Source organism: Solenopsis invicta, chromosome 1 (genome assembly GCF_016802725.1).
Source record: "Solenopsis invicta isolate M01_SB chromosome 1, UNIL_Sinv_3.0, whole genome shotgun sequence".
NCBI lineage: Eukaryota > Metazoa > Arthropoda > Insecta > Hymenoptera > Formicidae > Solenopsis > Solenopsis invicta.
Window position 1 is genome coordinate 27,158,489 of NC_052664.1, and position 11,474 is coordinate 27,169,962.

General features: G+C 35.5%; 4 protein-coding genes across 6 annotated transcripts; 1 reads left to right on the forward strand and 3 right to left on the reverse strand.

Annotated features, from left to right (window-relative positions):
• Nucleotides 1–218: 218 nt before the first annotated feature.
• LOC120358520 (cilia- and flagella-associated protein 251-like) lies at nt 219–999 on the reverse strand. Its single transcript, XM_039452987.1, has 3 exons — nt 869–999; nt 630–784; nt 219–401 (listed from the first exon to the last, which is right to left on the reverse strand). The coding sequence occupies exons 1-3, from the start codon at nt 955–957 to the stop codon at nt 253–255; spliced, it is 393 nt and encodes a 130-aa protein (XP_039308921.1). The 5' UTR covers nt 958–999; the 3' UTR covers nt 219–252.
• On the reverse strand, nt 995–1,453 carry LOC120358521 (cilia- and flagella-associated protein 251-like). The gene is made up of 2 exons (XM_039452990.1): nt 1,287–1,453; nt 995–1,199 (listed from the first exon to the last, which is right to left on the reverse strand). The coding sequence occupies exons 1-2, from the start codon at nt 1,416–1,418 to the stop codon at nt 1,032–1,034; spliced, it is 300 nt and encodes a 99-aa protein (XP_039308924.1). The 5' UTR covers nt 1,419–1,453; the 3' UTR covers nt 995–1,031.
• A 140-nt stretch (nt 1,454–1,593) lies between these two features.
• Nucleotides 1,594–9,440, reverse strand: LOC105201942 (thioredoxin reductase 1, mitochondrial). 3 transcript variants are annotated; one of them, XM_011170234.3, is made up of 8 exons: nt 7,287–9,440; nt 4,244–4,467; nt 4,018–4,145; nt 3,682–3,911; nt 3,378–3,592; nt 3,111–3,293; nt 2,594–2,952; nt 1,594–2,406 (listed from the first exon to the last, which is right to left on the reverse strand). In XM_011170234.3, the coding sequence occupies exons 1-8, from the start codon at nt 8,767–8,769 to the stop codon at nt 2,277–2,279; spliced, it is 2,952 nt and encodes a 983-aa protein (XP_011168536.1). In that variant the 5' UTR covers nt 8,770–9,440; the 3' UTR covers nt 1,594–2,276. The 3 variants fall into 3 exon arrangements, with proteins under 3 accessions (XP_011168536.1, XP_011168538.1, XP_011168537.1); XM_011170236.3 differs by lacking the exon at nt 7,287–9,440 and adding an exon at nt 5,344–5,565 and having other exon boundaries at nt 1,920–2,406; XM_011170235.3 differs by lacking the exon at nt 7,287–9,440 and adding an exon at nt 4,753–4,947 and having other exon boundaries at nt 1,920–2,406.
• Nucleotides 4,974–11,223, forward strand: LOC105201943 (C-factor). The gene is made up of 5 exons (XM_011170238.3): nt 4,974–5,258; nt 5,860–5,911; nt 9,904–10,094; nt 10,179–10,331; nt 10,853–11,223. Exons 1-5 carry the CDS (start codon nt 5,133–5,135, stop codon nt 11,075–11,077), a joined length of 747 nt encoding a protein of 248 aa, XP_011168540.1. The 5' UTR covers nt 4,974–5,132; the 3' UTR covers nt 11,078–11,223.
• The last annotated feature ends 251 nt before the right edge of the window (nt 11,224–11,474 follow it).

Below are 11,474 nucleotides of genomic sequence, written 5' to 3' on the forward strand. Positions count from 1 at the left end.
AACATCAGTTCTACATGAAATTTTTTTTTCACACAGAATTCTTTTTTTTTAATTTTAGTAAGGAAAAAACATTTTGTGAGTAATGCAAAATCTAACTATATTACATTTAAAATTTCTATTTATAAGAAACTTACAAAAAAAACTTGAAATTTTATTAAAGCTAAAGAAGTAAAAATAATAAAAGAACAAAAGAAGTAATTTTGCACAAAATCATATTTTATATCGTGTAAAATTACTTTTAGATTTATACAATTATATAAATATAATGACGCATTTTTCACTAACCCAAGTTAAGAATAGTACGTGATAATCGGTCGTCAATGCAAATTGTTCCGGATATTTATCATTGAAAGTTATCCCCTTGACACGTTCAGATGTAATATCGATTAATGAAATAGATGCTGAAAATAGTTTAATCATTAAATAAATGATTCTGAATTACTCAACAATCATATTATTAAAAATTATAGTCATAATTCTATTTTCTTGTTCTAATATTTATGCCAAACTTTGTAAATAAATAGTGCATTATATAATAATAATATAAAAAGAATCAAAATATAGTTTCTGATAATAGTATGATATAATTGTCGTATTAAATTTTTAAGATAAGAAACAAGGCAGCGAACCATCTGGTTTGTCCTTTCCATTAGTCCACAGCCAGAAATACACATTCTGACATTTTCCACCGCCAATAGTGACTATTTCTTTCGCGTTGGGACTGATGCCAGCAGCTGTGATATCTTCACTACAGTGCGAATTTAATAACGTGCAAACGGGAATCCTGAGAATGTTGATAACTTTGCTAGTAACACATGAAGTGCCACAATAACTTCGCAAAATAATTTCGAAAAATAAAAATAGCTACCCCTTTTCTGTATCCCAAACCACTACTACGCTGTCTTTCCCAGAATCTGCTGTTAATAACCATTTACCATCACGCGAGGTCGACAGCATTCTAACAGCATTTCGCTGAAAGGGACAAGGTCTTTCTTCAGTATTATTTGCCAGTAATCAGCATTGTTTCGCGGTCAACTCAAACATATACCGACATGACCTAGAAGCGGTAACATTTTCCTTGAGCTATAGTCGTAAATCATAACTGCGTGGGAACAGGCGTACGCTAATAACGCACGATTTTTGGTAGTGAGATTCATGACCGGTGCTTCCGGATTTATCCCGAAGGACCATTGTAATTTCTGAAGAAAAGTAACAATTTTTACTAATTTAAAAAAAAACGCTGGATTTGCCAATAAAACGTTAGTTTTTTTGTTTGTTTTACTCACGAACGGACAAAGATCGTGCTCTGCGAATCCTTGCTCAAGACATTTTTTCTTCGCATTTGTTTCAATGTTTTCCGTATCTTCGGCTCGAGATTGAGCGGCAATTAACGGAGAAGTCACGGTATACACCGCCATTTTATAACAAATGCTATTGTAACAGTCAATTCATAGGATTTTATTCCGTTTTCATAGATTTTATTTTCTATCCAGATAGATTGGATTCAAATTAATAAAGTAAAATTCGTATTTGCGTTCAATTTCCGAGACGACTTCGTAGACATTAGAGATAACAAAAATTACTTCTCATAAATACATATACAGCATTTATTCAATATTTGTAACATAATATTATAGTATAAATTTATAATGTAATTATTTATAAAAATATAGTTTGTTGCAGAAATGCAGTATCAATCTGGTGAATATTTTGTTGTGATGAAGCCGTGGCAATCATAAATCGTTAAAAACGATATACAAAGTCATTAAAAACATTACTAACTCTATTTATTTGCTTAATATTTTAGCTAATATTCGAAGACGCTAAGGCAAATAATGCAGTTTAAATAAGCAATTTACTATGGAAATTGGTGAGATCTATTTTTGTTCATAAAAAGAATTGTTTTAAAATGATGTTACTCGTGATTCCAACATTTTATTAATAATGATTTGTTGATATTATTATCAAATAAGTATCACAACAATTTTTTGCATCAATGATGCAATGCGCATGTTGTTGAAGAAATAATATATGTAAAAAAAGTACTATTAGTAACGGATTATTTGTTTTCTTTCTGGGTGCTATTCTTTCGCTGTTTATTTTAAGTAATACTGCGGTATTCCAGCGCTCTCGTAACAATAGAAAAACTGTTTCAGTCGAAAAATAATCGACTGACCTCTGGCTACAAGAGTACGTAAACCGTATTGTCTCCTATTGAATAATCGGTCTAAATCTGTGAATGTAATCGAGAGAAGTACGATGATGCGCAAATCGATCTAACTGCAGCAGCTTTGCGGTTTGGGATCCATGCCCGATCGTTTGGTAATGAATATGCGTGTAAACTCCTCCGCTACCGTCGGATGAATTCCAACGGTAGATTTCAATAACGGAATTGTTAAACCACATCTGCAAAAATATAACGAAGTTTGAATTATATAAAGCTCTGAAATCTAATTCTTAAAGAAATTATTGGCAAGAAATATATCCAGATAGCAAGCTGCCATTTGTCATCATTTTGAAAATGACGATATTTGAAATGCTGATGACAGATAACATCAGCTTGCTACTTAGATGTGAATCGAGCATTACTTACTTAATAGCAGCCGCAAATCCTTGTATCACTTCGCCCGCGTTGGGTCCGATAAAATGCATTCCGAGTACCTTTTCATCATGATGTCTAAGAGCGACAACCTTCACGTAACAACGATCAACGTTCTTCTGAGGTACAAAGAATTCCGTTGGTTTGTAGTATGCGTGGAAAATCTCTATCTGATCTTCCCCGTGGAGCTCGACTGCCGCTTCTTCGCTCAGTCCGACACATCCGTATTCCAAAGGAGTAAACACTGTCGTTGCTACGTTCGTGTAATCCATTTTGTCGGTCGAATTACCAAACAATCTTTTAGCCAGCAATTTACCCGCGTGTATAGCAACAGGTGTTAATTCAGGTTTTTTCTGTAGCAAACAATTCAAAACACGATTATATTACAATAAAATTTATTTGTGTACTTGATTTTAATTCGGTATTAGAAATATTAGAAGAGCAAAAATATTTAGATATAAATTATGTTCTTAATATATATTTTTGGTAAAAAATGTCAAGGAAAACTTACATGTAGTACATCGCCAACTGCGTAAATATTTGGAACGTTTGTTTGTTCGTTAACTGCGTCGATTTTGCCAGTTTCTGGAACGAGCTTCAATCCAGCATTCTCCGGTTTCAATTCTTGAGTGAGCGATCTTCGGCCGATAGCAAATAAAACAGTATCGTACACATCTTGATGAACATTGCCATCCTAAAAAAAATTCAAATCACATTACACTTTAATGCAGATCTATTTCCTTTTTAGTACATATAATCTTATTGATAAAATACACACCTTGTCGACCCAGTCAGTCAAAAGACGGCCATCTTCTCGCTTTGAAACTTTCTTAAGTTTTGCCTCATAAATAAAATTCACGCCACGTTGCTGCATTTCTTCAGTAATGTGTTGTGCCATTTGCCGATCAAATCCACGCAATACGATCGTTCGAACTATTAGAGTTGTATCATAGCCTAAACCGTTAAGAAAACCGGCACACTCCAGACCAATATCTATAACTCATCACTAAGGAAAATCATTTTTTACACAATTGCAATAGAAAATCTAAAAAGTTGTAGAAAATATCTTTAAAAAAGGATACATCCAGCCCCGACAACAAGGGTTTTTCCTGGAGCGCGCTCCAAACTGAAGATATCGTCGCTACTTATACCATATTCTAAAGCGCCTGGAATATCGGGATATCTAGGTCTACCACCAACCGCAATTATTATATTTTTAGCCGTAAGGATCTTTTCGTCCCCTTTCTTGGAAACTCCAGCTACGGTGTGTGCATCCTTGAAATATCCAAGTGCATTGAAATATTCAACTTTCCTGTAGGTAAATATTTAAATATTTAATAATACATAAACTTATATACAGAAAATATAAAACAATAAAATATCGATAGATTATATAGAAAAATTAAAAAATAACTAACTTTGTCCTAAGTTCAACACGAGTGACCCAGTTCACAGATTTAACATGATTTTGTACAACGTTTTTCATGGTTTCCCAGTCGTTTTTTATAGACTTTGGATCCAACTGCCAACCAAATGCCGCAGCATCCTAAAAGTCAGACAATTCATAGATCAAATCATGAATTCCTTTACATTGCACTTCACTTGAATCACAATAATTTGGAGCGTTTGTGTATGTTTACATACATGAAGACTTTCACCGAGCAATGCGGCTTGATGCATGAGCTTTTTTGGTATACATCCCACGTTGACGCAGGTACCACCCAAACCCCAAGTGGTACCAAGAGGAGACGGAGTCACATAGTCCAAAACTGCGACTTTTGCGCCTAGACCCACAGCTTCCTTAGCTGCTGCCAGGCCACCGGATCCTCCGCCGATGACCAAGAGATCGTACATGTAACCGTGATCCGCTGAAAAATGATTTTATTCGTATACAATGTACAAGGAAGGTTTTCTAATGAAGTAAATTATCAAAAAGTTCAGAGATACAAAGCGCTGTAAAAAATATTTACAAAAATTTCCACGGGCAACAGACGCTTAAAAAAATGCGTAAAGACGTTTTGAGTGTTAAAATCCGTCATGCTTGGACGTAAATCGGAAGAAACGGTCGTGGAGACGTTCGGATCGTTCGGATTCGCGCGCGAGCTCGTATGGCGCAATTTTTACATAATAAGCTGCAATCCCCCAACACTCACTGCACATGCAGGCCATCGCGCTTCTACCGTATGGCCCGTAGACGAGGCCGGCGTCGCATCCGGCGAAGGGTGACTGTCGACGCGCCAACCCGAGCAACTTGGCGTGCCCGCATCGAGATGACACGAGCCGCGCGAACACCGTCAGTGTCGCCATGATAATCGGCGACATGCAATTCACTGTCGGAGCATGTGACGTCAGCCGTCAGTGACGGACTCTCCGACTCTCCGCTTCGCGCCGCGCCGGTGGAACTGGTGGAAGACCGCGGAAGTGCGACGCGTACCGTCGCGCTATCAATCACGTACACACCTCGCACTCCTCATACGTGCTGGATAGTAACGACGACGACGGCAATCTTATTAGTATTCTGGAACCGAGCGTGATGAAATCGATTCTGATAACCGGTTGTAACCGCGGCCTGGGCCTGGGTCTGGTGAAGCATCTGATCGAGTCGCCGAGGCCACCGGACAACATCTTCGCGACTTGCCGCGATGCGAACAAAGCGACGGTAAGACACGGGACGGGGCGTATATTCGCTCGTCGATCCTCACGATTCCCGCGCGTTACGCAATATATGAGAGAACGGTACTTACCGATCGGCGCCATCGTGATTCTCTTTGATTCTCGTGCGTAAGAATGCTTTTTTCTTTTCGCCACAATTTGTCTTGCGCGTCAAACCTTAGCGTTTAGCGCACGCAAGTCACCACCGCGACCGAAGCAACCGAACTGGATTCGAGCGACAGTTAAGTCACACTGACGCCGAACGCCGACGACGAACGCCTTTTCCTAACCACGAGCCTCCGTCACCGCCATCTATTATACGGACGGTCCTCGTCATTCGCTCTTCGCTCCGATCCCCCCCCCGCTCTCACCGCCGCAATTTCGTACGTGTCTTCGTTGTGAATCAGCAAACGCGATTTAACGCAATCCGTAAACGATACCGATATCCGTCGATTGCGCAAGTCGGAGCATCCAGGACCGGTTTTTCACGATCATGTTACACGCGTAACCTCGTTAAACCTCGTTGTCGAGATAATTGCGACTTGTAGCCACTTGCCATTAAATCGCGTTTAAATTGAAAGAGAAAAACATGAAGGAAATATTTGCAGGAGTTACGCGCGCTCGCCGACAAATCATCGATTGTGCAGATCATCGAGATAGGTAAGATTCAACTTCTCACTGTTCTATTTATTCGCTAAATTCACGCTGGTGGGGTTTAAATCACCCCACGAAAAGAATTATCTTGTTATTATTATCATGATGAAACGTTCTTTAAAAAACAAAATCGTGAATGGAATGATTTGCAATTATAGCTGGTGAAATAGCTCTCGAAACTTCGATACTTCTCCAGCGGTATCGATTAAGAATACAAGATTTTTTTTTAAATATAAAGTATACATAGCCTACATAGCCACTTTTTTTTAATTTTTAACTTCGAAAAAAAATTAAAAATTTATGCATTTTAAAAATAACTAAATTTATTAGTTATAAGTTATAATTATAGTTAAAGTTAGAAATTATCATTTAAACTTAACCAAACTTAACCAAGTTAAAAATTAATAATTTTTTAAATTGTATTTAACCTTCTTATAAAAATGTGGATAGTAACTTAAAAGATTATTCTTTTAAATTACTATCCAACCCTGCCAACAATGATACATAGTATCATAATATTAAATAATAAAGTTAAAAATTAATAATTTTTAACTTGGTTAAGTTTAAACGATTATTTTTAACTTTAACTAGTTATTTTTAAAATGCATAGATTTTTAATTTTTTTCCCAAGTTAAAAATTTATCCAAAAAGAAAAAGATTATAATACAAAAAACACATTTTCACATATAAGAAACAATATTTCTTTGTTATTTTATATAAACTTAATTTACAAATAAAATATTACATTTGTTTGTTCCATATTATAATTGTTTTGAATAATCTAACTTAACAAGATTATGACTTCCTAATTTAATATAAATAATGCATTTCAAAATTAACTTTTAAATTAATTTAATCTTAACGTATTAGAGCTTTTAACTTAAGTTTTTCGTCACGTAACTAAATTAATTTTATAAGCCATTAATTTTAACTTAATTTAGTTTAAAAATATTAACTTATTCAACTCTGATCATTGAGTAGTGTCAGTATTATTTTTTATGAAATTCTAGCTCCATACGTGTTAGAACATTTAAATGGTAAAAATTAATGTTTTTAGATCTCATTCTGTAAAATTTTCAGTGTTAAATAAGGAGTTTAGTCTTAACGTTTGAAAAGTTTCCTAATTTTTAACAATAAGATGCTGTTCGTGCTGTTCCTAAACCATGTCTCGACCAAAACTTCTAAAAAATGAACATAAATTAATTTAGAAAAAAAAATGACAACTGGTTACACCGGTTATGTGATGATGAAATAACATATATACAATGACACAAACAAAATTTCACGCAAGTTGATTAGCATAGGAACACGTTATAGTGATTAAATATTCGTACAGAAATATGTTTTGATTCTCGGTTAAAGAAAAATACTAATATCTCACATGTATGTGGTACGGGAAGAATATTTTCTTGCTTCCGTTGTTTCTCCACCTCATTGTCGACGTTGCTTCCTGTTTCCACTTTGCTCTTTATTTCATTCTCTGTTTTGCTCTCCGCTTTATCTTCCACCTTCACCTGGTCCTCTGTTTTGTCCTCCATTTTATTCTCGACATCATTCTCCGTTTGAGCCTGCAGTTTATTCTCCATCTTGTCTACTTGGGTCTCGACTTCGTTTTCCACTTCATTCTCGACATCATCTTCCGTTTTACTTCCTGCTTTGGTCTCTACTGTCTCTACTTGGTTCTCTATTTTGTTCTCCACCTCATTCTCGATATCGCCCTCTGTTTTGATCTCCAATTTATCCTCCGTCTTGTCTATTTGATCCTCCATTTTATTCTCCGCTTTGTTTTCTACTTCATTCTCGACACTATCCTCTGCTTTGCTTTCTGCTTTGGTCTCTACTTTCTTTACCGGGTCCTCTATTTCGTTCTCCATCTTATTTTCGATATCGTCCTCTGTTCTGATCTCCAATTTATTCTCCGTCTCGTCTATCTGATCCTCCATTACATTCTCGACACTACCCTCTGCTTTGCTTTCTGCTTTAGTCTCTACTTTTTCTATCTGCTTCTCTATTTTATTCTCCACTGTAATCTCGACATCGCTTTCTATTTTGGTCTCCAATTTATTTTCCGCTTTGTCTATCTGGTCCTCCATTTTATTCTCCACTTTGTTTTTCACTTCATTCTCGATACTACCTTCTGCTTTGGCCTTAATTTTGTTCTCCACCTTATTCTTAATGTCGTCCTCTGTTTTGATCTCTAATTTATTCTCCGTCTTGTCTATCGGATTCTCCATGTTATTCTCCACTTTATTTTCCATTTTAATATCGACAACACCCTCCGTTTTGCTTACGACTTTATCCTCTATTTTGTCCATCTGATTCTCCACTTTATTCTCGACATCACTCTCCGTTTTGCTCGCTGCTTCATTCTCTACTTCGTCTATCTGATCTTCCACTTTGTTCTCGACATTGTCTTCTGTTTTGATCTCCAGTTCATTCTCCGTCTTATCTATCTGATTTTCCACTTTATTCACATCCCCTAGCTTATTCCTCGCTTTACTTTCTATCTCGCTGTCTACCTGGTTCTCCACTTTGTTTTCCACTTTACTACTCTCAACATCGCCCTCTGTATCGATTCTCGTTTTATTTTCTATTTTGCTGTGTATCTGAATCTCCACTTTATTCTCAATATCGTCCTTCGTTTTAATTTCCACTTTACTCTCTATCTCGTCTACCTGGTGCTTTACTTTATTTTCCACATCGCTCTCCGCCTTATTCTCCGCTTTATTATCTACCTTGTTGCCTATTAGCCTTTCCGGTTGATTCGCTTTGGGCTCCTCGGTTTCTCGATCGCTCGTATCAGAATCGACGGTTTGCGACTTTTGGCAACAAACCAACCACGCTTTTACTTTGCGTGCTTTCATATCCGCGACACCGTGCGGCAGACAGATGTCACACCGGAGAAAAATAAAATGCGAACACGATTGAAACGTCTAGAACGAAACACGTCGCAAATATCCTTAACGTAGAAAAAAACTTGCGATCTTGCCGAGCCTGCACTGATCGATATGTGCTATCTGATAACACCTAGGTCTAAGGTTTTCTACTTGAGAAACGTTAAAGATCACTCTTTTCTTGCGCGATAAGAAGAAATCGTTTTCATTATTTATCGCGTAACATGTGACTATTCGTTAAAGTGAGATAATAAGAATCACCACATTACTAAGAAAGTTGAATTCATGCACGACATACAAAAATATCTCTACGTCACGTGTCACGTAGTGTCACGTAATTAGCATGTTGCAATAATCAATACATGTGAAGAGAGCATTCAACGAAATATATATTCACAATAAAAATTATTTTCCACATCTTTTTTAACAATAAGCAATTGTGATGCTACTTGATTCTTAAAATTCTCTCACACTTTATTTGCTGTGACTTTTTGCATTTAGCGTTGCATTAAATTAAACTCTTGTAGCATGACTAGCACGTTGGCAATTTGGAAATCTTTGGAAAAAGATAGCAGTCTACAGACTTATTTTTATTTCTTCCTTTGTCCATCTTATAGATATTAAAATAAAATTTTCTTTTTTTAGGATAGAATACATTTTAACATATATTTATCGAAACAAGAACAAATATTTTAAATTTAATCCTGTAAAACAAGGCAATGAATTTTTTAGAAAAAATCTTCAGGATTATGAATTTTAATTAGTTAATATAATATATAACTTGTGATATCTGTTTTATGATTTTATTAGAAATAAATTATCAGCTTTAACTAATGAAAAAATCAAAATATTTGCAGAATTTCTCTAATCTTATTACAATCTAATCTAATAAAGTGATATGTCACCATTATGTCAATAATCTTTATTGTCATATGCTATAGCCACATGCTCTGACAAATATCTGTGTAATACAGGAAAATTGGATTTATCAAAAATTTACCATGCAAGGTAAAACAAAAGTCAAACTTATTTTCATGTATGCGTATGTTTAGCGAGTTCTAGCATCGATCGTACGCAAATTGCTTTACACCGGTCTTTTCCCAGATTTGACGGACACGGATAGCTACGAGAAGGTCGTGGACACGGTGAGCAAAAAACTAAATGGCGCTGGTCTGAATGTTCTCTTCAATAACGCTGGTGTTGCCACCAAATTTACGCGACTCGGCCTCGTGAAGAAGGAGCAGCTTACGGACGCTTTCCTCATAAACACAGTGGTACCGATTATGCTAACAAAAGTACGCCTACGATCATTTTCATATTCATGAATTTTACATTGATGAATAGCGTCGGTTAATAACTGAGGTAACAATTGATTCAAGGCTTTCCTGCCGCTGCTGAAGACCGCTGCGAAAAATTCAGAAGTTAAAACAGGATTAAGTGTAAAAAAAGCAGCGGTTATCAATATGACTTCTATCCTAGGCAGTATTGCTGAAAATAACGACGGCGGTTTTTATCCTTATAGATGCAGCAAGGTAAAACTCAAAATATCATACATCTTAATGAAACGCACAATTATGGTTGCGGTCTATTTGATGCTACAAATACTTCGTAGCGTTTGATTAACCAATCGGAACAAAGAATTTTACAAATTGACCAATCAAAGAATGCTTCGAAGCATTTGTAGCGTCAAATGGACCGTAGCCTATGTTTAATAAAATTTGTAGGACGCATATTACTAAATATATAAATATTAAATAATTAATTTTTAATACTTTCAAATTGGAAAACCTGCTGCGATGATTTGTGCTCGGCAGAAAAAACAACTTTGCAAGTGCACTAAAATTCTTTTATATGAATGGTTTGTATTAAAAGCAAAAACTAAATCATATCAAAGAATTTTACAATTGTAGCAAATCTACTTTTTCTGGTGAACGCAGCCATACGAACGCAGATTATGATCTGCAATTAATCATACGATATCTTATATCATTGACATAACATAGACACTTGAAATAATTTCGCGAAATCTTATCTAATCTCACTTACAAAACAGGCGGCGCTTAACGCGGCGACAAAATCGATGAGCCTTGATTTGAAAGCAGACGGGATTTTGGTGGCGTGTTTGCATCCTGGATGGGTGCGCACCGATATGGGTGGCAGCAACGCTCCGATGGACATTGACACCAGCATCAGTGGTATTCTGGATACCTTAAACTCGTTGACGGAAAAACAAACCGGTTGTTTCATGCAGTATGATGGTAAAATACTGCCCTGGTAATCATGGTCAAATAGAATGTTTAATCAAATGAAATATTTTATACATAATGTTATATATGTATGGATTTTTAAATACTTTGAAATAATATTAAATATACATTGTTTTTGTAAGAAGAAATCATAAATATACATATTTTTATTAAAAAATCTGTAAAAAGAATATTCTTTTTCAAACTTCATGCGACTCATGTGATTAAATTTTGACTTGCTGTGTTTTTAAATAATTTAAATGAAAATACTATTATAAATATTTCCACAAATTAACGCATCTTTTTACATTTTGAAATACTCGCTATAACAATTAATAAGAATATCTTTGTGTATCTAAAGATATTCTTACTAACTTTTATATCTTTATACAAAAAACATACTACAAATGTATTATTTTCATAAGCGAT

Coding starts and splice junctions, on each gene's coding strand:
- LOC105201942 (XM_011170234.3), bottom strand. CDS start 8,769: ATGAAAGCACGCAAAGTAAAAGCGTGGTTGGTTTGTTGCCAAAAGTCG. Junction 3,912..4,017: donor CGTGTTGAACTTAGGACAAA/GTTAGTTATTTT, acceptor ATTTACCTACAG/GAAAGTTGAATATTTCAATG. Junction 3,593..3,681: donor CCTTGTTGTCGGGGCTGGAT/GTATCCTTTTTT, acceptor GATGAGTTATAG/ATATTGGTCTGGAGTGTGCC.
- LOC120358520 (XM_039452987.1), bottom strand. CDS start 957: ATGCTGTCGACCTCGCGTGATGGTAAATGGTTATTAACAGCAGATTCT. Junction 785..868: donor GTTTGGGATACAGAAAAGGG/GTAGCTATTTTT, acceptor CAACATTCTCAG/GATTCCCGTTTGCACGTTAT. Junction 402..629: donor TGGAAAGGACAAACCAGATG/GTTCGCTGCCTT, acceptor AACTATTTTCAG/CATCTATTTCATTAATCGAT.
- LOC120358521 (XM_039452990.1), bottom strand. CDS start 1,418: ATGGCGGTGTATACCGTGACTTCTCCGTTAATTGCCGCTCAATCTCGA. Junction 1,200..1,286: donor AGCACGATCTTTGTCCGTTC/GTGAGTAAAACA, acceptor ACTTTTCTTCAG/AAATTACAATGGTCCTTCGG.
- LOC105201943 (XM_011170238.3), top strand. CDS start 5,133: ATGAAATCGATTCTGATAACCGGTTGTAACCGCGGCCTGGGCCTGGGT. Junction 10,095..10,178: donor TACCGATTATGCTAACAAAA/GTACGCCTACGA, acceptor AATTGATTCAAG/GCTTTCCTGCCGCTGCTGAA. Junction 10,332..10,852: donor ATCCTTATAGATGCAGCAAG/GTAAAACTCAAA, acceptor CTTACAAAACAG/GCGGCGCTTAACGCGGCGAC.